The 26,691-nt window shown below is 40.2% G+C and overlaps 1 protein-coding gene across 17 annotated transcripts in view; it reads left to right on the plus strand.

Moving 5' to 3' along the window:
• The window catches only part of PTPRT (protein tyrosine phosphatase receptor type T), a 619,839-nt gene that overhangs the window by 164,071 nt on the left and 429,077 nt on the right, over positions 1-26,691 (plus strand). For all 17 annotated transcript variants that reach the window (XM_079978848.1, XM_079978862.1, XM_079978850.1 and 14 more), the window contains exon 2: positions 14,495-14,620. In XM_079978848.1, the coding sequence (XP_079834974.1) occupies positions 14,495-14,620 (126 nt within the window). The remainder of the gene's footprint in view (positions 1-14,494; positions 14,621-26,691) is intronic.

Raw genomic sequence — 26,691 nt, forward strand, 5'->3', positions numbered from 1 at the left:
GCCTTTGTTGAGGAGCAAGGTCCTTGTGGCTGTAACAGCCAACCATGTGCTCTCTTGACCCAAATCTAAACTGAACAAAGCTTTTTATTGTTCATTTGACCCCATACCTGCCCTGTACCAGTATGCCAGATGTAGGGAAGGTGGTCATGGCTTCCCTAAAGCAGCCTCATGGACAAAATGGGGAAGCCTGACAGGCCAGAGTTTTCCCATACCTGTATTAGAAAATGGCATACTTCAGGTACTATGGTCATGAACGTCATAGTATTTTAAAGCTGAAAACCTGCACTTTGAACTGGGCCAACCAACAAATTGTCTAAGCATTGGAATCTAATGCTAATGTATCAGAACCTTTGAAAAATAACATCAGAGCAAATCTATGAGGTAGCTTAGGCTAAAATAATGGGTTGCCCAGGGCAAGTAACTCTGGAATGGACTGCTGGTTTGTTGGTTGGAACTGTTGCTTGCTGACTAGAAGGCAACAGTTTGGGATGGGTTGTTGGTCTGTAGGCATGACAATTTGGGTGTGAATGACCTTGGATTTACTTTCAGAGGGACCATGCCATTAGCACTCAACACCAAGGCACATCCTATAAACTTTAAAAGGTCCCAAGTTTCCAGCCAATTCCAGATAGCAGGTTATGGGAAAGACAACAGTGTTGGACCAGACAGAGAGACAGCCTGACCTGGTATAAGGCAGCTTCTTGTATTAACTGAGGATTTCACTCTGATTTTCCCTTGACCAAACTAGTATACCATACTGTATCCGGAGGATGAGACACTAATTCACTATGTTGTAAATTCAGGATGAAGCCCATATTCAGACATCTGTGACCTTAAATTTTTTGATATTTTATCATACCATACTTTTGACAAACTTTCCTAAATTATAATGCGTAAAGATATATTCTAATCAGAATAAATAGCATTCCTTAAAACCTAAAACCTCCATTTGTGAGAAATAATGTATCACCTTCCTGTAGGTTAACTGCAAAAGAAATGTTAATATAGAAAGTACAGCTAAACCTTCTCTTTACTTTAATCCTGTATTGAGTGTTGAGTTACAGTATTCTGAGAAATGACTAATACCTTAACTATAGGAAAGTAAATAAACCCTTAGAAATCTTCTTTCAGATAGGATTTTCAATAGTGAACTGTAAGAAAAAAATGTATGCATAAAATGTAATTTATCTTGTCTCTTCTGATATGAAATAAAAAATCTGCCCTAATAGACTTCCCAGTGCTGACCTTTAAAGGGAAAGATGAAACAGATGGAGCTACACAGCTGTGTACTAAATAATAATAATAACAATTATTATTTTAGTATTTTTGTTGTCTTTTGTCTTAAATGTGTGTTGCAGAGTTTATGCAGCATTTTTAAGACAAGAGACAACAACAAAACCAGCAAACATGAATCTTATGAATATCAGAAACCATTTAGGGAATCCATTCTGAGACCTGCACAGCTTTCTGTTCATCATTGCTCTTTTTCTAGAAAAAGAGATGTAGGAACTCACTGTGAAAGCTTCCCTTGTTCTCTTAGAATGAATTGGTGCCTACCTGAGAGGTGCCAGAGCTGAGCTCTGCTGAGTTCTGGCTGAAAAAAGGCCCTGCTTTTATAGTGTTATAGCTGCCGGTTTTGTTTTTGTTGTTCTACATGCTTCCACATTATGTTATCTTTACTCCACCAACATCCAAACATGCTGTAGTCATCAAACCACTTTTTCTTCTATTGCAAATATCTTGGCATTTGTGAAAGTTACAGAATGGCTCCACAATAGTCTCATTGTGTAGAAGGTGTTTTGTGCAGTTTTCCACATCCAGCTGTTCGATTGAGTATCCTCTATTTCACACCTTTTCCCCATCTTTTCGGACAGGAGGTCTGTCACTGCAGGCTCTGAAATAGTGGATAGCTCAGGCAGATGCTGTGAATTTAAGTAGCTCCTGCCTCTATTCTCCTAATATTTCCTTTAAAAAAAAAGGTAAAGGAGCCCTGACAGTTAAGTCCAGTCGCGAATGCCTCTGGGGTTGCAGCGCTCATCTCACTTTACTGGCTGAGGGAGCCGACGTTTGTCCGCAGATAGTTTTTCCGGGTCATGTGGCCAGCATGACTAAGCCGCTTCTGGCAAACCAGAGCAGTGCACGGAAACGCTGGTTACCTTCCCACCCGAGCGGTAACCTATTTATATACTTGTACTTTGACATGCTTTTGAACTGCTAGGTTGGCAGGAGCTGAGCAACGGGAGCTCACCCCATCACGGGTGGCGCTGTGGTCTAAACCACTGAGCCTAGGGCTTGCAGATCAGAAGGTCGACAGTTCGAATACTGCCTTACTTCTCCTAATATTGTAATATCTCATGAAGTGAGAATTCAGGAATACCAGAACAGCTTTGTAGGCAAATGACCCTCACATGAGTAGAAGATACCATCTACTTCCACTTGTGCAACAGGATGTTACTTTCCTCTCTTCTTCCCTGTAGCCTCTGATAACTATCTAGAAACCCTCAAAATCTGTTCCAAAGTGTTAGGGGACACTCTGAAATACTTTTGGGGGTGCATGGGGGACTTCAGGGGAGAGGAAAGACAAGTCCTATTGGGTGAGGAAAAGTCTGGACAACATTGGATTCTGCTCAGAATACAGGACAACCTGTATTCATCAAAGTAGACTGGCAACTTATATATATATAACCACTGAGAAGAGCACAAGAGAGAATAAATATCATGGTGCATCTGCAGCAGCACAACTGTTGGGGTTGGCATTCATCTGTCTCAGGAGACAATGGAGGAGTGTGCCTTTGGGGGTGAGATCAAATGGTTGGAAGGTTGCAACACCTGCTGTGGCTGTAGAGACCGATATAGGAGAGACATGTTTTGTTGCAGCTGGGGCAGCTGGGCAGGTGCCAAAGTCCTGCTGGAAAATGAAGTCAGCATCCCCATAAAGCTCATCTGCGGAAGGAAGCATGAAGTGCTCCAAAATCTCCTGGTAGACGGCTGTGTTGACCCTGGACTCAATGAAGCACAGTGGACCAACACCAGCTGATGACATGGCTCCCCAAATCTCTTTTCTGATGAGAGCAGCTCTTGCATCTCATTTGGAAACCAAGGCCCCAGAGTCTGGAGGAAGAATGGGGAGGCACACAATGCCAGATGCTTGAAGTCCAGTGTGAGGTTTCCACAGTCTGTGTTGATTTGGGGAGCCATGTCATCAGCTGGTCCACTGTGCTTCATTGAGTCCAGGGTCAACACAGTCGTCTACCAGGAGATTTTGGAGCACTTCATGCTTCCTTCTGCAGACGAGCTTTATGGGGATGCTGACTTCATTTTCCAGCAGGACTTTGGCACCTGCCCACACTGCCAAAAGTACCAAAACCTGGTTCAATGCCCATGGGATTACTGTGCTTGATTGGCCAGCAAACTTCCCTGACCTGAACCCCATAGAGAATCTATGGGGTATTGCCAAGAGAAAGATGAGAGACATGAGACCAAGCAATGCAGAAGAGCTGAAGACTGCTATTGAAGCATCCTGATCTTCCATAACACCTCAGCAGTGCCACAGGCTGATAGCGTCCATGCCATGTCACACTGAGGCAGTAATTGATGCAAAAGGGGCCCAAACCAAGTATTGAGTACATATGCATGCTTCTACTTCTCAGAGGTCCAATATTGCTCTATTTGCAATCCTTGTTTTGCCGATTTCATTTAATATTCTAATTTTCTGAGATTGTTAATTTGGGGTTTTCATCAGCTGTACGCCATAAACATCACAATTATAACAAATAAAGGCTTGACATATCTCGCTTTGCATGTCATGAGTCTATCTCATATATTAGTTTCACCTTTTAAGTTGAATTACTGAAATAAATGAACTTTTCCACAATATTCTAATTTTCCGCGTTTCATCTGTATATATGCTGGGAAAATACAGTTTAATATGGGATTCTTGAGAGATACTTTATAGGTTGGCTAGACTTACTGGCTATCAAACAACAAAGGCATCTACATTTTAGAAACTTATATATCCACTTGATTTATGTAAGACTAGAAGTGTTGCTTCCTGGTATAAATACATAAGAAATATGATAGCTGAGGCAAGAATATATTATTTACTTAATGTTTACTTACAAGACAAGAATTCTAGCAAGCAAAGTCACATTATCTATACACTTCATCTTTGAATCCGATTTGATAAATTTTAAGAAAATGCCATATAAATCTTCAGTCTCTTGCAAAAGAACCGACTTTCCCAGGTTCTGGTGGTTTGCTGCTAGGATAATAAAAGGATGACTATTCAACTTTGGCTAGGCATCTTAAATCAAACGATGGAAAATACAAGCAGTTTGTCTACTGAACAAGAAAAATGCCTTGCAAGATAAACTGTGAGACTTCAGTAGGAAGGCCTGGGTTAAAATCACCACTGAGCCATGACGTGCACAGGGTTATCTCTAAGCTGAATTTACCTTCAGTTGCTGGAAAATGTGGGAGATGAGAGTGTTGTTGTCTGCTGGCAGGCCTCCCATGGACATCTGGTTGGTCACAGTGAGAGCAGGATGCTGGACTAAATCAGGTCCACTGGCCTGATCCAGAAGGACTAATCTTTTCTTCTTATGATTATTGTGAGTCTAAAATGAGAGGGAAACACCAAGATGAAGAATCTCGTGCTCTACCAACTTAACCTCTATCCATCTGCCATATATGCTGCTTTCAGAGGAGGGGTGTAATGCATATTTAACAACTCTTAATACAAGAGAGACAAATGTGAATCCAGCAAATATTCCCCCTTACTGTATATCGTTGTTAATTATATGTCTTTGGTCAATAAGCCTCTTAAGTGAGTTCTCAGAAGATGACCTTGCGTGCTACAGAGAGAGTAAACCCCATAATAGGGATTTGGGGAGATCAAGCATGATTTTTTTTTCTTTTGCCAATCCTCTTGTATTTTTTGATTTAATTTAGCACGGATCATTATCAGGCAAAATATTTTTGCAAAGCTTATACAGTTAGAGAGTTTTTGTTTTTTTGTTTAGCATAGATGCAATATCTTGATTTATTCAAAACTGTTATATGGGGGGGGGGTGGAACCCAAAGACTATTTATAATATTGATTTATGGCAATGGACAGGTTTCTGTGACTGTTTCTATTTGCCATAGAAGTAAAGAGTTTTGGTATCTGAAGCTGTGATGTTGCTTTTCAGCCTACAAATTGCACTTAATTTTTAATGTTTACATCAACGTGATTTTGTCCGTTTAAACCATATATCTTTTTCATTTCTGCTCCTTTAATTGTAAATAAAAAATGCCAAAAGAAGATTGCAACGAATTTTATCTTTTTGATGCTTTTAAAATATGCATCATATTATAATGCCGAGTCTGCAAAATTATTATCCATGATAGAAATATATACTGTGAAATATATACCTTGTGTTAAGAGCTGAGATAATCAAGTGTTCCTTAAAGTGATGATTGGTGTGTTTATTTTGGATTACCTTTTGCAATTTGACACCACAATATCAGTGTTGGCTATCAAAGTACTGAACTGAATCTCCCACTAACAATCAGCAGAGGATGGGGCTATCCTTATGCTGCCACAAATATTGCTGTGCTGACCGAGAGAGCTGCAGGGTTTGGCTCAGCGGTTTTGATAATCCCCACTCTAAACTACTCACTGTGACCTTTCTCCTGATTGGCTTAGGGCTCCCATAAATGCTTTCCAGGGTTATGCTGAACAATCCACATTTTGGGCATTGAAACAGACACCATTCATTTCACATATCGGAGGCTGCTTCTCAAAACATCTGAATTTTTAGAGGAAAATTCAGTTTGAATATGTGAGTGCATAAGGACATATGCAGGCCCATTGTGGTCCAGCATCCTGTTCTCACAGTAGCCAATCAGAGGCCTACTGGTATACAGAGACGTACAGCCTCAAACAGTGGAGAAATGACACAGCCATCAAGGCTTGTTGCCATTTATAGACTTATCCTCCTTAAATTTGTATAATCCTCTTTTAAAGCCGCACAGGTTGGTAGCCATTGCTACAGCTTGTGGGAGCGATTTCAATGGTTTAACCAGAGTGACTTGATTTCTTTTCAGCCTCTCCTCTGGAGACTAGCCAAAACTTCACATTCAGAAGCTGCTTGAGCTGAGTGAGGTCATTGGTCTATCTGCACTGACCCCAGGGGCTCTCTGGGGTTTTAGATATGGAGTGTCTCCCATTACTATCTGAAAATGCCAGGGATTGAAGTTGGGACCTTCTTCACACAAGGCAGATGCTCTACCGCTGAACTACAGCCCTTCCCCAGATTATTCAGGCTATTTTGTACTAGCCTTTGGTAGATGAAGCTTATCAGGTGTGAGGGAATTTTCACAAGTTAAGAGTTTTACAGAGTATCTTGTGTTGGTTATATCTGAAGGAGTGTCTCCACCCCCATCGTTCTACCCGGACACTGAGGTCCAGCGCTGAGGGCCTTCTGGCGGTTCCCTCACTGTGAGAAGCCAAGTTACAGGGAACCAAGGCAGAGGGCCTTCTCGGTAGTGGCTCCCACCCTGTGGAACGCCCTCCCACCAGATGTCAAAGAGAAAAACAACTACCAGACTTTTAGAAGACATCTGAAGGCAGCCCTGTTTAGGGAAGCTTTTAATGTTTGATGCATTACTGTATTTTAATATTTTGTTGGAAGCTGCCCAGAGTGGCTGGGGAAGCAGGGTATAAATATATTATTATTATTATTATTATTATTATTATTATTATTATTATTTATGTTTGGTTTATTAAAGTCTACTTTCCCACCTCATGCTGCAGAAATGTCAACAGCAGAACAATCCAACCCCCCTTTTTTTCATTGGGGTTTGGGTGGCTTCAGTCCTTTGCCAGACCCAGTCAGGCTCTTCCTGAGGAGTGATGCCAGCATCACTATGCTGGCATTCAGCATCCTCTTATGGCTGCTGAAAGTGCAGGGAGATAGAAGTGCCTCTTGAAGGTATCTCACCATTGGAAAACCCCTAAACGGTGTTTTGGGATGGGAGGGCTCGAGCCGGCCTGGGATTAGTTAGATCCTGAAATGGCCATGCTGCCATCACTTTATGGTATGGGCCCTGATGCTCCACACCTTTTGCCCTGGTTGGCATGCTTGGCTGGACTACAGATAAGCCCCACCCGGAAGTGGTGGGGTGAGGATTGCACATGAAATCATTACATCTGGGTTCTGATGGAACAACCATTTCCAACTTTTTTTTTTGAGCTCAGAACAGTCTATTTAAATCACCCTTTGGAGAAATATAATCAAATATGCAGTTTTGTGAAAGTGCTAGGACACAGCAGCTATGCAAAGGGTTCATTCTTAAAAGGATCTTCGTGGTGCCAATTAAAATTATAATTTAAGGCAAAGCTATCATAATTAATGGGCTTAGCATTAACCTAACAGAACCTTTATCATTCAACTGTTCAATTACTCTTGATCTGAATTTGTCATAAAATTTTAGGGTTTCAGGAAATCTTTGCTTCTATTAATTGCTACTGCAATGGCTTGTAAAGATATCCATTATCTTTTTCCAAGACATTTGCACTCGTTGGTATTGCTTTGACCTTCTTCCTTAATTGTGTGGTGTTGCATTGCAGTTCAGGGAAAGAGAGGCCAGGGGGTCCTTGCTTTCTGGAAAAATGCTTAGTTCTGTTCATGTTTTTCTCCATTTCATCCTTATATCCCTGTTAGTAGGTGTCCTTACCGTTCCTGAAAGGGCTTGGAGAGATGGCCAAAAGACAGAGGACCATGGGTGTAGGAAGTGGTACTAGTGGCAAGTGTGCTTACCTGTTCTAGGCCCACTGCAAATCAGATGTGCTCCACTGACAAAACTAGCTAGTAATCAGAGACCTAGAGCCTCTATAATGTGGGTGGATAGTTCTTAACATGTTCTAAACTGTCAAACTTGGATTTAGCCCTTTTCTACTGAAAGGTCTGGTACAGATAATGGTTGCATTGACGCCGGGGAATAAAGGTTTGTGTGTGGAAGTAATTGAGCCCTAAATTAGGAATATCGGCGCAGTTACTGTCCTGCTAGAAAATGAATTTATAGATGAAGTGTTGTGCAACAACCCAATATTCACAGTGTAAAAGTTTCATTATAGTCGATAAAAGCTTTCACCATAGTAAATCCGTTAGGGTTGTATCCAGCCATATCTGTGCATCAGCAAAACAGAATTTCACTCATGCATCAGATTGAGTCCTTTCCCCTCTTACTTGCGCCTCCCCTGTGTGTCCTTAACATCTGCTCTGGAAGGTTTAGGGGAACTCTCCAAAGGAGATTTTGGGAGGCATGGGGAGGAAGTGAAGTCCCTTTGCATGAGCAGTCTCATCTCATGTGCCATTGGATTTCAATGGTTAGTCTTTAAGGTACTTTCCTGCCTTTCCAGCTGTGGATTAACACAGCAAGTGCCTGCTTGAGGATTGAGCTTGCCCTCAGCAGAGTTCCTTGTTAAGTTGTGGGTGAACATATCAGACGATTCTTCAAACAACTCTTCTTTATTCAAATGCCAGAACAGAACTGAACTGAAGGGCTCAGTCAGCAACGTAACTGTTGCAACTTTCTAAAATTATCCAATCACTGACCGTCACTTTCAATCCTTCATTTGCATAACTATCTACAGTATCCCCCTGCTGGCCCAGGGTGAGAACTTCAGTACATAACATTCCTCCTGTAGAGTCCCTGGGGTCAAGGTTGTACCTATCTCAGTTTTCCAAAAATGCAATGCCACAGAAAGTTTTTCAATGTTTTTGTGAAGGTAGTCATCTCCTCTCCAAAAAGTGCTGTGATGCTCCAGGTTCAATCTGCAGCATCTCCAGGCGTGATACCAAGCCTGGACATAACTACCCTTTTTCATCTTAGGTAGGGTGTTCCCTACATAGGTTTAGGTTTCTACCCAACAAAGTTATCCCATGAGTGCAGGGACTTCTTCTCGCACAATAGAGCTTTCCTCTCATTCTCCTCCTCTGCACAATTTAAAAGTAGTACCGTTTACCCAATGAGCCTAGCTTAATTTCTTCTCCTTTTCCAGTGCTCTTTCTTTAGAGAGTCCACGAGTTTTTGACATTGGATGACTTTATAAAACATTCTACTAATTGGATTTGTTAAAATAAATAAATCAAAAGCTAATTGGTACGTGCCCTGCCATTATTTTTGCTTACTGAATTAGATATAATGGCGTGAAGTCCTTTTTATCATATTTGTGCACTTATTTAAACACCCCCCTGGCGCACACTTCTGCAAATTCAATTATAGATTCAAAGAAAGCACTCAATTTATGCAAGGCTGGTTTACATTTAATCCAGGGGCAAGACTCAGTAACTGATGATAGGTCTGTTCAAAATTAATTAGGATCATTCAGAAGAACAGCAGCATTGTTACCAGCGCACAATGTAAAACAGGGGTTATTTCAGCCTTTGCCGTAATGAGTCACAACTGCAAGCTTGTTGTGGGTCAAGGGAGCCTTTGTTTATTTGGGTTTCTCTTTCTGTGCTGGGAGGTCACTTGTTCTTTGTCTCGGCTTCATGTGGGACAGATTAATAAGAGGATTTCCACAGGAGGGTGCAAACAATGCAGAGAAGCTGACTGTCTTCTTTGTTTGCATCAGTATTCACCCTGGAAAGTGTTGGGTGGGACCCCATGGCTGAGTTGCTTTGTTTCCTCCCTGCAGGAAGGGTGTCCAAAGAAGTAAGTCAGATGAAGGTGATATTCTGCAGCTTATCAATAAGTTGGAATTTAACATGGCAGATGGGAGAAAATGAAGGTCTTTGAACAAAAATATGTAACTTCCCTAAAAATTGCCTCTGTGCCAGAGGATTGGACAGTAGAGATATAGAGAGCATTTGCATAGGAATGCCATTGAAAGCACCTTTGGGAGCAGGTTCAAGGAGAGCATGGCTGAATAGATGCAGCTCCCTGTTGACAGCCAAGGTGCCTCTGAATGCCAGTGTCTGGCAGAGAAGCAACAGGGAAGGGACATGGTCTTCATGGTTTGCTCATGGGCTGACCATTGTTAGATTCAGGCTGTTGGACTGGATGAATATTTGCTCTGATTCAACAAGACTCTTTTTGGTCTTGGGTGCCTTTAAGATGCTCGGAGCGGGTTTGGTTGTGACTTGACAGCTGCCCAGAAAAGTGGCCTTGGATTCATGAGGTGAAAAACACAGGAAAAGAACCATCCATCCATCTCCTGTTCTTCCTCCCTTCCTCCCATGTGTGTTGGTTCACGAGCAGAACGAACAGCCCTGTTCAAAAATCAGCACTTCCAGTTGGACAAAAACGATTCCGGGCAACACAAGGATTTGTTTTCAGGTGGATCGCTTCATCACATTCACAGACTGCCCTGTGGGAGTTCATTTCCACCCATTTTCTGGCTAAGAGGGGTGGTGTTGATAACTTCCATTGGGGTTAACGGAAATGAGGCCATCTCTTCCCTCTCCCATATCACCCGTTTGGCAAGACAGCAACCAAGAAACAGCACACCTGCTGCTCCTGCAGCTCTGCTAGAGAAATTTACTCCAGACCCATCAGAAGCCATTTGTCCTTCAATTGAAATAAAGAATGGTCTTCGTTTCTCCTTGGAACTCCCATAAAAAAAACAAAAAACAAAAAAACAAGACTTTTTCTTTTCTCATTCATTTTTGTAAACTGTATCATTTTCTTTATATTTTCAAGCAACTCTCAACTACTTTATTTATCTGCTGCAAGAAATATACTCTGTCCTCCTTCCCTTCCAAAATAACACTCCAACTGCTCATATTATAAATGTTTCTTAGGGGTATTTGAGATGTCTAAATGCATCCATTAGTTAAGTGGTTGGTAGGTAGGTTTGTACTTTATTTTTAAGACTGTATATCGACTTCTAACATTTTTCGTACCATGCCTGTTTGAAACCAATTGCACTGATAACCAATAGCTATGATAAATGTCCAAAATTGTAGGTAGCCTGTGAGTTGCTTTTGGTGGCGTGGGGCTTATACCTAAGTCCAGCTGCAACACATGAATGTACCATTTTGCAAGCAGAAACCTCTTAGGCTAGTGGAACAGGAGTGATGGATGACTTATTGCACCATCCAGTGTGTTACCAAAACCCTGATAGCATGTTTTCACTCAAAATTTGGCAAAGTGATGTCATCTAATTATATGCATGTGTACTTGCTCTTTTCCTTGTTCTTGTGCATTATCTTAACCATAATGTTGTTGAGGAACACTCATGCTGCCATAAGTAATTTTAGCAGCAGATGATAAATAATGCCATAAAGAACATGATTTCCTCTGATCTACCGGTCTTTAGGATAGCTTAATAATGGTGATCGCAATAAATATGTTGAATAATTATTTGAAGTGACATTTTCCCTGCAATAGTCTGAGCTTCTAGAGAAAGATGGGAGTCTTTCCATGTATGTGCATAAAATACATTCTTCTTTATTAATTTCTTTTAAAATCTGTTAATCCTCTGAATGTGTCCAAAATCCAGATACTAGTGTCACTCCTTGTTAGCCCCAATTAATATGTGAACCTTCTTCCATATTCTTTGCAGCTGTCTGCTTCATGAGATGATGCCCTTTATGTTATTTCTGTTTACTTGGTTTACATTGTGACATTGACAAGCAATTAAACATTGGCCCATTGTAGAAGTGTTTAATTACATTGTTAAAACAATTTACACCCCAGGGAACTCAGCCAGAGAACTCGGCCTTAGGGGGAATATTCAAGGTGGGACTTGGTATGAAACGGGTTCTTAGAAATCCATTTGACAAGTAATTATTTTAATAGTACATTAGAACTTTGTGAGCAGAATGGACAATGCTTATGTGTTTCTGCATATTTACGTGGAAGGCACGAAAGTTTCTGTATGAGACAGTTTGCATAAAAAACCCTGACGTTCCTGTTCTCAGCTCCTGACAATTACAACATTTTTTAATCTGGTCTTGAGAAATCTCATTTTGCCTCACCTTCCTCTACTGTTGTTGATAAAATAATCTTTGATTGCTTACTTCAGTTTCATTATCCTTGCAATTTTCCTTCAATTTATGGAGCTATTATTTCTTGTTTTGTTTTGTTACTTTTTACATTTTCATAGAATCATAGAATTAGAAGGAATCCCAAGGGTCTTGTAGTCCAACCCCCTGCCATGCAGGAATTTGTTTTGTTAAATATTTATTTATCTATTGTCACATCTCCCTATCAGCTCTTAGGGAAAAAAGGCAGGATCAGGTCCTGCTGTTGCTTTTTCAGGGGTTACTCTAGATGTGGTGAAGCAATTGTTTGAATGCTTTGCCCAGTGGCCTATCAGCAGAAGCCACACAGAACATCCTCATTTGATGCAGTGGGGTGCATGGGTCAATGAAAAGCATTCATGTGGCCTATCCTTCATGAATCATATCAAAATTCTCTTTTTGCTTTCTTCCAAAGAATTCAGGTATGTTATTCAAGAAGCATTCCCCCAAAATGATCTTGACATTTTGCTTTCATTGAAATTTGGTTACAACTCTTAAAAATTAGCCCACAAAAGTAACCATGCATAAAGATGCTTAATTACCTATCTATATTTGGAAGTAATCTAGAGTGCTTAATTAATTTAGCTTTGGGCAATCTTCATAAGGAGAAGTGAAAGCAGGAACTAGTCCCCCCCCCAGTAGTTAGAAGAAGAATATGGGATGGGGGCCAGATAGTGACTGTTTGAGTAAGTCATGACCAGGCATTTGTCTTTTTATTTCCTTGCAATGTTTTTAAAATGAAGCACATCGTGAATACTGGACAGAAAGACACTAAACCCTTGTGCTGACCCTCTCTTGTCTAACACTGAACCACTCCAGTTTAGTTACACTGTTACACTGAATTTAGTTTGGTTACACAAGTTACACTGAATTTATGAGGGTACGTACATGGAGAATGTGGCTTATAGGGAGGAATAGAAGTCAAATAGCAAACCTATATCCCTTTTGGTTGGCATCCTGCAGTCTTACTTGGGCGTTTCACTTGCAGAGCAAGTCAGGGGTGTTTTCAACCCTGCTAATTTGCTTTAAGAATTTCCTAAATTCCAAAGAGTGAACAGAATTCCAACATGACTGGAGGAGGAAACAAAATATGTCATACCTAGCATGACAGATGAATAAACTCCAGTTTCCGTAGGAGAACTAGGACAGGGATAGCTTACATTGAATACTGGATACATTCATTTATGTCTTTTTCTCCTGAATGCTAAGCAGGTTTAATAGTGACTATGTGATTCCAGGTTGCATGTAGGCAATGTGGTACCATGCAGATTTTGTGGGACAACCACTCCTGTCCATAATCGGTGGGGCTGATGGGAGCTGGAGTCTAACAACATTGGCTATTGTTGCCCTAGTGAGGAACATTCTCAAAGATGACAAGCAGAAGCTTGTGCTATGTAAACCATCCCTTTTCGGTAGGGACTGAAAGGTCCAGGTCTTCTATCAATAACCAGGTCAAGCAAGCATTCATTTCTTCCACACATGCCATGAAACCTAGTGTGGAGCAAAAGCACCTCTGCATGGGTACTGGTGACATCAACTGCTCATGGGCCGGATATGCTGGCCACTATAATCATCTCTCCTTCCGTGGCGACGTATTGTAAAACATAATTTGTTCTAGAAGGGCTGCTGCACCTGCAAATTTCATCCACTTTTGTGAAAAGGGGAGAAGTCATAGCAGTTTTAGATTCCCTATTAAACTGAACTGGGGGGGGCAGAGCTTTGTTTTTTAACAGATCTAGATTATGCTAATACTTTATTATCAGTTTTATTATCAGTTTATGAAAATCTTGTAAGTTCATATTCATATATAAGCATGTGGCAATATCAATGCCAGAAGAGATTTCTTTTTGTTTTAATGCAAAACTCACCTGGAATGGGGGTGGGATTAAAGTAGCCCTTTGCTAATGCTACTAAAAATAAATCTGGATCTTAGTGCACAAAAACTAGAATAGAAAGGCACATAAAACGAGGAAGACTTGTAACTGCAACACTCTTTTTTGCACTTTCAAAGGGAAACCAAAGTGGCAAGGGAGCACCAAACTTTAATGTGCTGCTTATTCAAATATGAAGTTGTCTCCTTCCCCTCTGCGTGATCTTTTATGAACATTAGGTTTTACTGCACAATGCCTCAGGGACCATTAACTGAGATATGAGCACAAATCTTCAGATTAATGTGTGGCATATGACACTACTATCTATATTGTGAAGATTTAAAGCTGTGACTAGGAAAAGTGACCTAAGAAACAATTGCTTATTAAGTTTTTTTAAAAGGCAAGCCATATGTTCCAAGTATACATTTAAGACTCAGAAATCTTTGCTATATACCCCCAGGGCAGTGGAAACAATTTAATGCTCCAGAAATTCATTTTATTTTCCCCCTGCAAGTTTTTTTAATATAAAAGGCACTGATTTAAATGGAGTAACATAACGAGACAGAAGTAATTAAGACAAAAGTATTTATTCATCTCTTTTCTCCTTAGGTGGTTGTTCGTTTGATGAACACTACAGTAACTGTGGTTATAGTGTGGCTCTGGGGACCAATGGATTTACTTGGGAGCAGATTAATACCTGGGAGAAACCAACAATGGATCCTGCTGTCCCAACTGGTGAGTAAAAAGCATGCTGGATAAGAAAGCCTGTAAACAAAATTATTTATCTCGGGGTGAGAACTTCCAAAACTGCGATACGGGCTGATGTTGGCTGATACGGACAGGAATAACAAGTCAGCTTGTCATATCATTTTCCAGAATAGTAGACATTACACTTTGACATTATAAGCTAGGACACTTCACACTGGAAGCCATTCTGAGTGTGTTTAGCTTTGGTTGTTACTGGTACTTAGTAACCTTTGTCATTGCCCAGAATATGTTGGCTTTGAATCCCATTTCCTCCCACTTTCATGTAGCAATTTGGATTCAAAATGTAAAAGCTAATCACCTGCCTATTGTCAGTCAAATCTTGTAGGAACAATGCTAACTGTTGGTTTTAAAGTCCTATATGGCTTAGGATCAAGGTATCTCAATTGTCTGCCTTCTTTCGTATGAACTTGTATGCTACAGAAGATCTGCTGGAAAGGCTTTTTTTTTGGTCAATGTCTGAGGCACAGTTAATGATGAGACAAAAAGGGGGTTTTCAGTGGCTGCACCCAGGCTTTGGAATTCGTTTTCCCCAGGAGATACATTTAGCCCCCTTCATGATGACTTTTCAACATCAGAGAATTAAACTTAACCTTAGTCTTTAAGAGCTGGCTTTCTGTTTCCTATTTCTTAATAGTTTTATCTAGGTAATTGTAATCGAAGTTTCACCTTTTTGAGTAGTATTGTGGCTTGGTTTTATTGGCTCTTGAAGTGGTTTGCTAGCTTTGCAATGTATGTTTGCGTTATTGTTTTTAATGGTTAATGCAAACTGCTTTGAGTAGATAGGTAGAGTAACAATTGCTTAAATAAAGAACATAAATAAATTGTATTGTGCAACCAGTTAGGTCTTTAGAAAACTCGGTTCACATTTTAGTACAAAACCAAATCTGCATTACATCTGATTACTGTTTTTAATAGTAACATCTGACAGAGTAAAACAAGATTAAAGGTTGATACAATTATCTACATTAGTTTCTACAAAGCACTCTCTCAATTTCTGTGTTGCCACAGCAATATTCACTGCATGATAAGTAACAAACTTGTCACTGTTAGACAACATATAAACAATCTAATAAGGATCATTGGCATTAATGAAGGAGATGAAAGTTTTCTAATATAGTTTTCCCCTGGGTCATCATACAGGCTGCGCCAGAGAACATAATGACAAATATTTCCAGGTAGTCTTTGATCTACATATGTGGTGGTTGTAGGGATGATTTCATTAATTTGATTGTATTTTGATTTGGCTCTGAGAAACCCAGGTAATTCTCAATCCATTTTTTAGTTCTGGATGTCAACAAACCAGGGACACAATTTCCTAATTTTTGCACTTTCCCCCATGTACTTAGAAAGATTTGTGTCTGAAATAAATGATGACACTCGGATTAACTCTCAAATGTGTAACCTATGTTTGACATGCCTTTGACTTGATTTTGAGAGGCAGCCAACTTTAATTTAATTAAATGTGGTGCATATCACCTATTATTTTACTATATTATTTTACTATATTACTTTTCTCTGGCACCCCCTTTTCTGATAGGGCTGCCGTTGACTTTACTGAAGATATTTCTGCTGTAATAAACCAAACTTATTCTCACCACCACAGTGAGAACTGTTCAGCATCCACTAAAGTGACAAAGAATTTCATTCAAGTTGACTTTTGCAAAATGGGGGTTTCCCATTTTAACTGGTGCGAAAGTCATTAATTGTTAATTATATTTCTTTGCTAATACCAGTATTGCCTTTTGGAGGACAGGAAAAGTTAATTTCTTAAAGGATGTGAGGTTTAAGTGCAGTTTCTTTTTAGAGATTGGTTTGATCTGCAAAACGGTGTGAAATCATGACCTCCCCTGAGCTTTAGAAATGGTAATAATCAAGATGTCCTGTCTTTTAGTTTGCTTTGTTGAAACAGAGAAAGAGAAACTTTCTTGTCACTCCAGTTCTAAATATCTCTGCTGACACAACTGCCTGTGATAGCAGCAAAATGCCACTGCGGATGTCGCTGCTACAATATCACACTTTCTGACATTGTTCTATCATGACTGTTGGCATGCCATATCCAAAGCACTTCTAGCTGCAGAAAGGCTGCCAGATCAGGTTGCAAGGCATACTTGAAGGGAAATTTATACTAGCTGCCTTTTCATTGTTAGTTCATGGGTGATATCTCATGGCTAGATGCTTATATTCTAGCAGTGCTCTCTTGTTTTATGCCATTCTGGAGTGTGCATGTGCAGTCATGTTGCTATGTAAGTAATAATTACCTCCCTTAATGAGAGTACCATTAAGGCTGTGCTGATATGCCTTTGACTTGATTTAGACTTGCATTCTTGAGTTCATTCCTACATTCCCTGAAATCCTCCCCATTCCCCACTGTATTTTTTTTAAAAAGAAACACTCCTCTAAATAAATTACTGTTAATTTTTTGGGCTAATCCCTGCACTCAAGCCTGAGTTTAAGCATGACATATGATTAGTTTCACAGAACTTGTTTTCTTTCCCCAGTATCAAGATATCACAATTTCATGCATTGCTACATAATGCCAACCTACTCACTGGTGGACATTAGACAGCTGATTCATACGATAAGTGATAAATATGATAGCTATGACTGTTGGTGTCTTTTTCAGACTGAGTGTGCTAGTGCACACAGCCTCATAAAAAGTGTTCAAGTGCCTGATTGTGTGTGTGTATGTGTGTGTGTGTCAGAGAGAGAGAGAGAGAGAGAGAGAGAGAGAGAGAGATTCAGTCAGTCCTCGGTGGCTTGTAGAGCTGTGTGATTTTTGCATTTTTGAAAGATAGACCCCTCTGCTATTATGTAAGCAAACTAAAGATAAGCATGATGGCAATTGCAATGGGGGGGATTGCTCCAAAAATGGTTAGAGCAAAATGGCTACCAATAAGAGGAAATTTCCTACCCACTTTTTAAAAAAAATTCCAAGGGTTGTAACCAATGAATTTGTCCAATTAGTGTCAGGACTTCCATTTGTACAATAGGAAATCCTATTCCTCTACTCTCCCTGGGGGGCTCCCATGCTTATAGATATAAGATGATAGATCAGGAGTATGTCCTGGATCTAAGTTACTGAACAGTTACTTTCTCTTCAGATCTTCCTCCTTGCCTTTGGGAATATGTACCCTTATGGAACTTTTTAATTTTTTTTTTTAAAAAATGTCAAATATTGGTTCCTGGCAGCTTATACACAACGAACCTTTATGCAGGAAACCAGACATAGATTTATGTTTTCATTTCTCAAAGAAAAAAAAATCTATTCTGCAAAGCAATAATGGTTGTAGAGGGTATACATAAAAATGTAGAAATGGCACTGTGTCTGAATTCATATGGTAAATTGTTAAGTGTTATGCCTTTACAACTTTGGCCAAGCTTTTTCTTTTTTCTTTTAAAGTTATTTAACGATTCCATTTGTCAAGTTAAACCATTAAGTATTTTAAATAGTGTGTAATAAAAGCCCTGCATAGTTCACAACTAATTTTGCCCATCAGCTGGGCACACTTTTGCTCATCACACATGCTTGAGTATCTTACTCACTTCTGTTGACACAAAGAGCAGAAAACTTCACATTACAGCCACGGAAACAAACAAGTTGATCACAACTGATCTAGAAAGTGGTTCCATTTCGTTTAATTTTTAATCATTAAATTGACATGTCACCTTTCCCCTAAGAATTATGAAGTGGTGTTAATAGTTACCCCCTCCCCTTACAACAACCCTGTGAGGCTGACAGACACAGGCTGGCCCAAGTTCATCCAGTAAACTATTATGGGTGAGTGGAGATTAGAATTCTACCTCTCACCCCAGGTCCCAATCTGACACTTTAATCCAGGGTTTCCAAACTTGGGTCTCCAGCTGTTTTTGTCCTACAATTCCCATCATCCCACTGGCCCTGCTAGCTAGGGATCATGAGAGTTGTAGTCCCAAAACAGCTGGAGAACCAAGTTTGGCAAACCCTGTTCTAATCATTACACCACAATGGTTTTCCATGAGATCCAGAACAATGGAATACCAGTTATGCATTTAAACACACACAAGTGAACTGCTTTCTCCTTCAGTTTGGCTCTTCTCGGGCATTATCCTTGTTCTGCCTTTGATTAACGAATGAACTTGTCAGGTATATGCAAAATATGAAATGCAATAAAAATCAATTCTGCCAGGAATCTTCATTCTCATTAGCATAACCCTTTGACTAGTTGTCAATTTAGTAATGAATCTATCTGCATGCCATCCAATATTATATAGCCCTGCTCTAAATAGATTCAAGGGCCATTCAGATATTCTTCCTTGGAAAGCATCTGTTTGGGTGAAGGATAATTGCCTGGCTCACTCCCACGAAATCAAGTTCACACTGATAAGAAACTAGAAAGTTTCTTCTTTTTCACAGGAACTGCGAAAAAATAGCCGTAGGTTTAGTAAATGTTTAATGTAAACATTTAGTACCCAAGGGTACTAAAGGAGCTTGCGGATGTAATCTCCACCTATGATCTTGGAGAATTCTTGGGGAATAGGTGAGGTCCCTACAGACTGGAGTTGGGAAAATGTGCTCATCTTCAAAAAGTGGGGGAAAGAATATTTAGGCAACTACCAACCAGTGAGCTTGACGTCAATACTAGGAAAGGTCTAAGAATAGATAATTAAACAGTCAGTTGGTGAACAAGAAGAAAATAATGCTGTGATTATTAAGACCCAGAATGGGTTTCTCAAAACAAGCCATGCCAAGGTACTATTAGGTGTATTTGTAGCTGGTTGCCTGGCCCAGCCCAAAGACTGCTCACTAATGATTCCTCATCATGATTCCTCAATGATTTCCTGGATAAAAGTGACAAGTGGGGTGCCACAGGGTTCTATCCTGGGCGCATTGTTGTTCAATACCTTTATAAATGACTTGGAAGAGGGAATTGAGGGAATGCTCATCAAATTTGCAGATGACACCAAACTCAGAGGGGTAACTAGTGCTGCAGAAAACAGAATATAGGTTCAAAATTACCTTAACAGAGTGGAGAACTGGACCCAAACTAACAAAAATGAATTTCAGTAGGGACAATTTCACGCTTAGGCAGGAAGACCCAGCTGCATAAATATAAGATGGGGGGACACCTGGCTTTCCAGTAGCACATGTGAAAAGGATCTTGGGATCTTAGTAGACCACAATCTTAACATGAGTCAACAGTGTGATGCAGCAGCAGCAAAAAAATTCAACAGGTAATGTCCAGATCAAGGGAAGTAATAGTACCACTCTATTCTTCCTTGGTCAGACCACACCTGGAATATTGTGTCCACAAGTGCAGAGGAGGAACAAGTGCGAAGGAGGGTGGCCAAGATAATAAAGGGTCTGGAAACCAAACCAAGAGCTGTTTGGCAATGGAATGGATGCCTTTGGTAGGCTGTAGACTCTCCTTCCTGGGAGGTTTTTAAGCAGTGGTTGGATGGCCAACTCTAATGGGTGCCATAGTTGAGATTCCTGTATTGCAGTGGGTTGGACTAGATTACGCTTGGGATCCCTTCCAACATTACAATTCTATGATTCTATGCTTTAAAGACATGTTCTTAAGCAGCTGAACCATGGGTGTCATACAGTGTATAATCCAGTTAAATTATGGGCTTTCTGAGTTCCTGTGAGCACCTAAAATCTTTGAAATCCTTGTTCTCAGATATAATGAGCTTGTATCAATGGCTTACAGTGAGGGGGTTTTTTTTAGTCCCAGGACACTTGATGGACACTAATTACTGCATCCCCCCCCCTTTTTTATATGTTGAATAACAAAAAATATATATCAAAAAATCAAGAACAATTTAAACTATTTCTGTTTCCAGCCAGTTTTGGGGGTAGAGGGAGACACTTTGTTTTAGATCATTACAAATAAATGGTTTTTATAATGGGTTTCTCAGGATTGGAAACAAGCAACAACTTAATTAGAAGATTAAGAAGCAAATATTGATTTCCTCTCCACTTACCTTCCTTTTGAATGAATGTTCTATTAATGACATTTGTAAAACTAGTTCTGGGAGGCTAATGGAACTTTAGTTCATTCTCTTGCACTTTGTCCCAGCTGATTTGTGTGAACGTTCAATCATTACCCCTCTGTTCACTGTGAGATACTCACAGCCTTATTTTAAAACATGGACTTACTCAGAAATGGCTCAGTGAAGAAATCCAGGGACTGGGGAGCTGGAAGCTAGAGAAAAAGATAGGTCATGGGACTCTTAGCACATAAAAGGAAGAGGTGTGGGTAATTGATCTCTAACAACTCTCAGCACCCTTAGTAAACTACAATTCCCAGGATTCTTTGTGGGCATGTATGACCACCGAAGTAGTAAAAATATGATGCTGATATGACCTTCGATGCTATGTTGCAGCCAAGGGCCAATTATATGTAGGTGGGTTAGTTGGCACTCTTGTAAAAGGGGGTGGTCTTAGAAGAATCTTGTTTGCTTATTTTTGGCACGGCTTTAGAGCTTCTACATTATGCATCAGGTTTAGGGATGGGAGAGAGGTTGGCAAAACATTTGTATTAATTAATTAATTAATTAATTAATTAATTAGTATGCCACCCTTCACCTGAAAATCACAGGGCAATTCACAACGTAAAAATACAAAATGAGAATACAACATACGTAATATAACAAGAACAAGAACAAACCAATAGCCAGGCATTTGTTTTATTGGATTTATTTATTTATTATTCAAGAGCATTTATAACCCACTTAACCATTCAAAAATATCCAGCCTATTGTCTCTGTTTTACCTGGTGAAGTAATCCTGTTGTTTCAAGACTCCTGAAGCTATTTGTGTATTTGGTGTCTCCAAGTGTTATATTTTACCTTCAGTCAAACAGGTTGCATTAATGAAAATGAGTAGTGTGTATCTGTAGAAAATTGGCTTCCTCTGCTTTCTCGTAGTGGTGTAAAAAAACAAAACAAACCCAACCTTTTTATAGCCCATACTACTGACACATGTGCAATCTACAGAGGATCAATTTAGACTTCGGGGGGGGGGGGGGAGTTTGGTGCTGCATACATAAAAACATGGGAATGTGTTTCCTACTTATTCCTCTTCAGTACTTTGACCTTTAGCAACGCATGGCCTGGGATGCTAACCGGTTTGGTTCCGGGTCCCACAGAATGTGTCTTAGTTCATTCTTCCCGATCCCTGGGCCTCTGTTTTCAAAAGCAAGCCTCTATAATGCAACAAATAAAAACCCTCTCTTGTGGACAACCAGACAGAAATAGATTTTTTTACAAGAGAAGTCAAGATGCACTTAGCATTCCAAGTACCCCGGAGAAGACTTGCCAATCACTTTTTATAGCACCAGCAAATCTTCATATTTTATATGTTCAAAGTGTGTCGTAGGCATTAACTAATTAGCTGCACTGGAGGCCTAAACAGGGCTAACTTGATTGGCGTAATTACTTTGATATCATTTTGTAAGGATGTCCTGTGAATACAAAACCAACACTGCATTTCCTGTTTATGAGCAGTTTTACCAAAATGACCTTCAGTAATGCTGGCTATTAACTTTTCCGTTCCGCTACCACTAGACTTTTTTTTTAAAAAAAAAATAAATACTAACAATCTGCTCAGTGCAGTACACAGTGCAGAAGTGGCATAGTCACTATCTACAAAACTTACTGTGGATATCTTAATGCCATTATGCAAATCTATGGTACAATCACAGTTGGAATACTGTTGGTACAGTTGTGGAATTGGAAAAGGTTTAGAAAAGGGCAAGTGGAATAATCAAGGGATTGAAGCAACCCCCCTATGAGAAAATGCTTTAATTTAGAGAAAAGCTAAGAGGTGACAGGTTAGAAGTTTGTAGAATTATGCACTGTGTGGAGGAAGTAGATAGAGAAAAGTTTCTCTCATAACACTAGAACTCATATGCATCCAAATGAAGCTGCATTTTGGAAGATTCAGGGCAAAAATAAAGAAAGTTATTTCCACATCCACTTTTAAATGCATGATTGAATTGTGTTTTTCTGTTTTCATTTTTCCAAATATGTGTCAATTATCTGCTTAAGCACCTAGATTGTTTGGAAGCTGAACCATTTATGATTAACCAAAAATCACTTCTCCCCATCTGAATTGACATGGATCCTGTGATGATCATCTGAAGTCCTTTTTTGTGTTTTCCCCTCCATGAGAGATCCAGAGGGTGGCAACATGAGAATGGGCCTTTTCCGCGGTGACTCCCCATTTGTAGAATGCTCTCCCTAGGGAGCCTTGCCTGATGCCCTCATTACATATATTTTGGCGCCAGACGAAAATGTTCATCTATAATCAGGCCTTTGGCTAATTAAACAATCTATGGGCTTTTAAATGTCTTTGTGGGAGTGGAGTTATTGGTTTGTGCTTGTGTTTGTTTTATTTTGTATTTTCATCATGTCTTTTTATGCTATGTTCAGATAAGGACAGTATAGAAATTCAATAAATAAAACAGTGGCAATAATAATGTGAACAGACAAAAGACATCTCTCCCTAGTAGACCTAGATCTAGAGTTGACCATATCCTGGGGTTGAGTATAAATACAAAGCCACCTTGCCCCAGCCATCAACATCCAGCCTTGGAACTTGTAGGGCCTGATATGGTTAACATTAAGAAAAGGGAAATATGTTATTTCTGTGCAATAATATCAAATTACAGCCGTGTTTTATGTGATTGCTTTGTTTGTCTTACTCTCACAGTTGCAAAATGTTGATATTATGCATAGACTGCAGCTTCCAGCATGTGTTAGGGTTGCAAGGTGTCTGGCAATACACAACTAATGCTTATTGCACTGTTATAATTGTGCAACTGTTATAATTATGCTATATGCATATTAACAGGGTCAGTTAGACTCCATATGCCATTTGTTTAAGTTTTTCTGCTTAGAACAGTAAGGTATTGTTAACATTCAACTATATTGATCTGCTGGTAAGTAGTGCACACTGAAACCAAATCCAAATGCAGATGAATGCATGGCAGAATACATGGCTATCCACCTCAGCCTGGCAGGATACAGTGTGACAGGACAAGCTGAGGAACAAACTAGGAGACATTCCACACCAAGCAGGGGAATGGCCCAGAAGTGAAGTGGGGCCATATGTGACTTATTCTGTAACATGTGGGCCAGACTCAGGGAGTGCAGCAGCAGGCCGTAGACCCATAAAGCAGCCTGTGTCATGGAACTGGCTCTCCTGGATCACATCATTCACAAGTTCAGGAGGGTTGTAATCAACCAACTCTCTTGTCTCTCTTAGTAGTTACCTTCTTTGATCAACAGTCCTAGTTGTAAGCAAAGCAGGGAAACGGGTGCCTGGCTTTGAGGCAGTGGCGTAGCTAATTGCTCGGGCGCCCGGGGCAGCATATATGCCCTGCACGCGGGGGCAGGGGAAGTCAGGGCAGAGCACACTGCATAGAACCTCCATGGAGTCCGCAAGCCCCACGTTGCCATTTCGGGCAGCACAGAGCCTGCAGGTGCCCGAGCCATCACTCCCCAGAAGAGATGTGTGGCTCGGGCATGCTGCAGGCCAGGCCCCGTGGTCACCCCCCTCAGTGATGACACCCAGGGCAGCCCACACCCACCGCACCCCTCTTCCTACGCCACTGCTTTGAGGATCTTGATTTGAGCACCATGATAGCAGGCACCCTTGAATTGACCTCATGAGGCTCATAATTTACCACTGAAGAAGCAAGGGCAGCCTATTATGGGATTTTTACCTCCAGTGGTCTGTTTCATTGATTTGCATATCTGGCACAGTCTGTCACCTTGTAACAGTGTCCACATTAAACCAGAATGGGATGGAGTTCTTTCCATACTCGATAAATTTTTAGTACAGTATACAGCCCTGAAAAACGGTGTGTTTCAAATCAAACAGCTTGTGCATCTCTGAGACATTACATTTATCTTTGTCTTTTTGATCAGGCTGCATTGGTTGTCAACAGCTGTTAGAAATAGCATTTTTATTATTATTATTCCAGAAGCAATGCGATAAAATTATTACTATATTTTTGACTCATACCTGGATGCATTAATTTTTGCTTACAAGGAAGTATGCAGACTTGTTAAAGGAACAGCTTTAGAATCTGACTGTGTACACATCATGAATTATTATTATCTGTTCTCATCTAAGCCTAGGGAGCATGAATGGTGGTGAAGGCATTTTTGTTGTGTTTCCAGAAATTACTTAGGATGTACAAATAAACAGATTACTGTACAAGTTAGCATTGAGAGAGCAACATCAATTGCATCAAGTATTGTAAATGTAGGTCTGGAATTCCCCTGAAATTTAAGGCTCATGTATTTATTGCTTAGTAACAAGTCTTGGGCTACTTTCACCCTGTTTGGGGATTCGCCTGACTTGGAAGGAGCCATTTGGGATGAACACACAATAGAAATGTGGTTTCAGAGGAATTGGGATGAAATGTTTTGAACAGAGATTTTTTGGGGTGTGGGGGTGTGGGAGGTGCTTACAATGGCCGTGGTGTTGGTGGATTCCTTTTCGATTTTTTAAACTGTTTTTAAAAATGTTTTGATGGCAGAAGTTCTTTCCCACCCACCCCATTTTTTTTGCTTAACTTCTGCTGCTACCATGTTTTCCTTCACAAATGCCCTTTGAATAGTGATAGAGGATCAGAAGCAGAAGTAGGATTTTTCAAATAGGAAAAAGTAAAATAAGTGGAAGCTTACACCCATTTCGTGATAAAGCACCTCTGTGACAAAGCAGTGCAAAACTACAACCCCCCTACCCCCAAAAAAAACTATTAAAGCTGTCATCCCAAGTTTGAAATTACAAAAAATTATCCATCTGATCCTATTAACTGGTCTAAAGTATAAATCTCCTCACAGAAACCTAAATTAGTAATAGTTGTTTATAATTTTTTATTGGAATGTTGTAAATTAGATGTTCAGGATCTTAGAGATGAATGAAGTAGAGCAGTGGCGACCAATTACAGTGGTGCCTCGCAAGACGAAATTAATCCGTTCCGCGAGTCTCTTCGTCTTGTGGTTTTTTCGTCTTGCGAAGCACGGCTATTAGCGGCTTAGCGGATTAGTGCTATTAGCAGTTTAGCGGCTTAGAAAAAGGGGGGTGAAGGGAAAAAACTCGCAAGAACTCACAAGACGTTTCGTCTTGCGAAGCAAGCCCATAGGGAAATTCGTCTTGCGAAGCACCTCAAAAGACGGAAAACTCTTTCATCTAGTGAGTTTTTCGTCTTGCGAGGCATTCGTCTTGCGGGGCACCACTGTAGTTAAGTATTGCCCCTGTGTTTCAGAAGCCAAGCCATGCACCCCCCACTTTTGAAAGTTTTGATATCTCTGTGATAGTTTTTGCTGTGTGAATGGTACCGCGGACCCCCTGGGTGGGTCATGTGGACCCCCTGGAGTCCATGGACCACAAACTGGAAACCGCTGGAATAGAGAGTTAAGAGTGTCCTGTTGAGCCAAATTAGTGAAAAAATGCTTTAGTAGCTATATGTAGTGTTTCATTAGATTTAAAATTGACCTTCATTCAACAAAAAATGATGTTTCAGGTAGCTTACACTCCACAGCACCTTTTTGAGAAGGAGTTGGCTATTTTACATAGAAGCTGGCGGTGTAACACTGGCAACACTCCTTTGAAGCATATCATTTAGGCGTTATGATTTTGGTCCTGTGCAGTGTTAGAAACTGAGATATGAAAGCTAGGAGCTAAATGGAACCTCAAACCTAGGTTATGGGCACAACAACAGAATGTCTAGGCACTTTTTAAAAAAATGACAAGAATACAAAGCTGAAAGTGAATGATCGCCAGCTAAAATATTATGTTCATTTTTTCACATGGTCTAGTCCTTCCCCTGCCCTCCCCCCTAATATTTTAAAGAAGGTTTCTTCTCCAGTTTTCAGATAGTAGCTAGAAGTGGGGAGGCAGAAAAGGGTCCTCCTTTCCTTCCACACTGCAGTTTTAATCAGAAATCTTAGGCGCAATACTGCGCCCAGAGCGCAGAAACTGCTTAAGCTAATGAAATTCCCTGTTGCAAAATGTGCCTAAAACAATGGGAGTTTCGAAC

The sequence above is a fragment of the Podarcis cretensis genome (assembly GCF_951804945.1).
Source record: "Podarcis cretensis genome assembly, chromosome: 6".
Taxonomy (NCBI): domain Eukaryota; kingdom Metazoa; phylum Chordata; class Lepidosauria; order Squamata; family Lacertidae; genus Podarcis; species Podarcis cretensis.